This window comes from Vigna angularis, chromosome 10, assembly GCF_016808095.1.
Source record: "Vigna angularis cultivar LongXiaoDou No.4 chromosome 10, ASM1680809v1, whole genome shotgun sequence".
Lineage (NCBI taxonomy): Eukaryota > Viridiplantae > Streptophyta > Magnoliopsida > Fabales > Fabaceae > Vigna > Vigna angularis.
This window is the reverse complement of record NC_068979.1, coordinates 18,340,018-18,343,913: the sequence shown is the minus strand read 5'-3', so window position 1 is coordinate 18,343,913 and position 3,896 is coordinate 18,340,018. Positions and strand designations below refer to the sequence as shown.

Here is a 3,896-nt window from a genome sequence, read left to right as displayed (position 1 = left end):
CAACTACTGTATTTAAAACATGTCCTAACATTAGAATATTAACAAATAACGATGGCTGCCACTCTTACTATATAATAGCAAAGGTGTAGTCCCCTACAAGAGTCATGTTTGAACAAGAAACAGTCCTTTCCTCATTTAATATTTCGGCCAAAATCACCCAGCACCTCACATGGCTTACATACACTGACATTATGCAGAGATGTTTACACATGTGAATCAGAAGAAGAAATTTTCAAACCTTGGGGCAATCATAGTTTAAGTAATATCAGATTCACAAGAGTCAAGGATCTACACCAATATTACCACTCTTGTCTTAACTCAACAAGGCATTGTTCATCCCAAGATATGGACAATTTATTGAGCAAAACATACAAATTAATTATATTATGTTAACACTTTTTCCCCATATGTGATATGGGGTTATGTACATACACAGAACCAGACAAGACAACCTATGGAGGCCCTTCCTAGGGGTGGTCCCATAGGTCATAGTTACTTGCTTGCATGAGTTGGCCAAGCAAGGTTAATGTGCAGTAATAAAAGTAAGAAGCAAATATGAATTCTAGTAATTTCAAAATTAACGAGTATTCATCGCCTTGTCGCTGGGATCATGGAGATAAATTATGATTGTAAAGCATCTTTGGTGCCTTCTTGTCAAAGTACTTAAGATACGCACAAAATTTGCTCCATGGATCAAAGAGGATACTCAAATCTATCATTTATGGTTCATAAAATAGTTTGGGCGAGTCACGTTTCAAATCCTGAATTAAAGTTTCTCCACATTGAAGATCAAAGACTCTTGCAGCCGTCTGAAAAGAATTATTTATCTCAAACTGAAACTTAGAAAAATTACCAAAATGGCTTACAATGATTTGGTCCAACCCACTTTCAAAAAGCAAAGTTCGCTCGAACACACTCATATTTTTTATACATTCATCAATAAACCAATATCATCAATTATTATAGGTCACTTTGAAGCTGCACTTGGCATTGGACTGAGAAGCAATATCCGTTTAGTATTAGTGAAAATTTGGCATGTTAATTCCTAGAAGTTTCTACCTTCACACACATTTTATAGAAACCAAACAAACAAGGTACGCGAGTTTCTGAAACCCGGATAAGATGGTGCTGTGTCCTTTATCCAACGTCCACTCAAAAGAATCTTGTTCAAACGCACGCTTTGAGTGCCCAATATTTTTATTTTATTGTTAGAATAATTATTATTAGTATTTTCTGATTTTTGGTTATATAGTAGTAGTAGCATATAGATAATACGTAAGAGGCATTTGTCTTACTTTAAATCTAATCCTTGACCGCGTCGACATCGCCGAACATATCCGTCCAATTTTCTTCGTCTTCTCATCTCTCCACGTGGCATTTGCAGCATTTCTAGAGGCCAGTGCCGGTGCCAATCAGTGGTTGCACAATATTAAAATAATTAACCACTATGTCCAAACATTATCTTACTAGATTCACAATTATTAACGAAAACCTTCACAATATTTTTGTCATGCCCCCCTATGCAATTTAAGGCCAAATATCTTTGCCTTAAATTGACCACCCTATCATATTAATATAATATTATTATTAATAATATAATGTTAGTTGGGACGAGGCTGGTTAAAGAGCCAAGAGTTTCTTAGAACCTGTTTTTACTATATTTGTGGGGTGCTAGAAGGAGCTGTATAGATAAAGACCTTTGCTTACTTCACTTCCTTCCTTCTCTTCATTCGTTCATTCATTCATTCTCCCTTATCTTTACCATTTTCTTCTTCATTCATCCATTCACACATGGGGAATTGCCAAGCTGTGGATGCTGCAGTGCTTGTGATCCAACACCCTTGTGGGAAGATAGAGAGGTTGTATTGGCCAGTCTCTGCAAGTGAGGTTATGAGGACCAACCCAGGTCACTATGTGTCTTTGATAATACCATTGCCTGTGCCACCACAGGACCAGAATCAAGACCACAAAACGGTACGTTTCACCCGAGTTAAGCTCCTCCGGCCTAATGAAACTCTCAACCTTGGCCATGCCTACAGGCTCATCACCACTCAAGGTATATCATGCTGTCAGATCTTTTTCATGATTCTACTTTTTGTGTGTTTTGGAAGGGTCTCTGACTGTGTTTCTGTTTCTGGTTTTAGAGGTTATGAAGGTTTTGAAAGCAAAGAAGCATGCAAAGACAAGGAAGCCACAGGCTGAGACAGTTGATAAGGCACACACAGCACAACCGGAGAAGCAGAGTTCAGCCAGTGAGCCACATACAGGAGGGGAGTCTGCACACCAGGTATGTCTCATGTCATCACTGCTTTTCTACTTTTCCCTTTAAGTTAAGTATTATTCCATGAATAATATTCTAGTAGGTTGTTTCTTTAGTCCACCCCAATAGTGAATCCACTCAAGACTTTGATCTATCTATCCACATGGCACACGTTCTATAGATGCCGAATCTCTCTACTGTTATCTATAATAAAATATGTATGTATTTATACCATTAGTCATGCAATCCTTAACAAAACATGGCTTGGATGTTATAACTCTTTGAAAGTGTGAAACTCTAGCCCTTGTGTTTCTTTTGAAACGAAGGGAATGAATGATCAAAGCAAAATGAAATATAATCCAGTAATTTGACAGACATAATTTTACTAGAAATTAAGCTGCAGACACGACTTTTATCTCCAATTTTGGACGCATCATTGATTTGTATCGATGCTAAACAGTCTAATGAATTCCAGGGAACGAGGGCAGAGAGACAAAGGCCTAGGGTGGCTTCAGCAAATCCTGCTGTAGTGAGGTCAAAATCCTGGCGCCCTTCGTTGCAGAGTATTTCGGAATCAGCAAGTTGATTGGTGCAAACTGCAAAGTTGTGACATGTATAGTGGCTCGTAGAGTATTATATGATAGCCACTAGAATGTCGGAAGTTCCTTCTAGTTGATTCTTACATGGGCATGGAAATTCATCAGAAGTTTCAACCAAGATTTCTCTTTCAACGCCAATCATAACCTCAACTGCAAAACCATGCTCCTGTGGTAACATGTTTGTATAGCACCACCAACAAAAAGAAAAAGAATAGAGGAGTAATGAATGTAAAAATTTTTTACAAGTGAGTTTTCTGATTGATATAGTTACAACATCCACATCTTCCTTTTAGTAATTATATATTTAGCAAATAAGCCATTCTTACTCACAACTTGAAGGGATCTTATTTATAACAAGAAAAAGAAAACATGAGGCGAAAATTATATCAGTTGAGTTCCAAACTTCCGACATTCAAGTTTTTATGACGCTCTTGGTGACCAACATATTCGTGAAAGGTTTCACCAATAATGTGCCAGAATCTCCACAATCCTCAAGCAGACCTCACGCAATGTCTGTTTTCCAATTAAGAGCGGTTAAAATTATAGCTCAGAGTTCAAATTGGTGTTTAAATATTGCATTATTTGTTTCTAGGCTCAAGTATCAAAGGACAGATAGCACGTCAAAACATTGTCAGATAAGAGGTTTTCCAAAATTTATGCTGACTTTCTAGTAATTTTTTGTTTGGGTCAATAATTGTACCATTCATATCAGGTCCGGCTTTCTAATTGAAAAGTAAATGAAAATTCTTCACTGCAGAAGTAAATAAACACAATAACAGATCATTACAGACATCTGAATTTAATGAAAGGTTTGCTCTATCTGAGGTGTTATGAACCTCGGAATTCTGATCATGGTTTGGCTCAGATTTTCCGTTTTGTTAAAAGAACTCAATCACAGATACAAGAGTGTTACTTTTTCACTATGTGTGCAAAATATAACAGCATGAAGCCACAAAACCACCACCCTTTTATTGTTTATGCAATAGGAACTTGAAACAAGCAATCTTCTAATCAACAACTCAGTCTCTAATATAATG

At 37.0% G+C, this 3,896-nt stretch overlaps 1 protein-coding gene across 1 annotated transcript; it reads left to right on the top strand.

The window, feature by feature from the left end:
• The first annotated feature begins 1,631 nt into the window (after positions 1–1,631).
• LOC108323134 (uncharacterized) lies at positions 1,632–3,134 on the top strand. The gene is made up of 3 exons (XM_017555496.2): positions 1,632–2,056; positions 2,145–2,287; positions 2,736–3,134. The coding sequence occupies exons 1-3, from the start codon at positions 1,792–1,794 to the stop codon at positions 2,844–2,846; spliced, it is 519 nt and encodes a 172-aa protein (XP_017410985.1). The 5' UTR covers positions 1,632–1,791; the 3' UTR covers positions 2,847–3,134.
• Positions 3,135–3,896: the final 762 nt, after the last annotated feature.

Coding starts and splice junctions, on each gene's coding strand:
- LOC108323134 (XM_017555496.2), top strand. CDS start 1,792: ATGGGGAATTGCCAAGCTGTGGATGCTGCAGTGCTTGTGATCCAACAC. Junction 2,057..2,144: donor CAGGCTCATCACCACTCAAG/GTATATCATGCT, acceptor TTCTGGTTTTAG/AGGTTATGAAGGTTTTGAAA. Junction 2,288..2,735: donor GAGGGGAGTCTGCACACCAG/GTATGTCTCATG, acceptor AATGAATTCCAG/GGAACGAGGGCAGAGAGACA.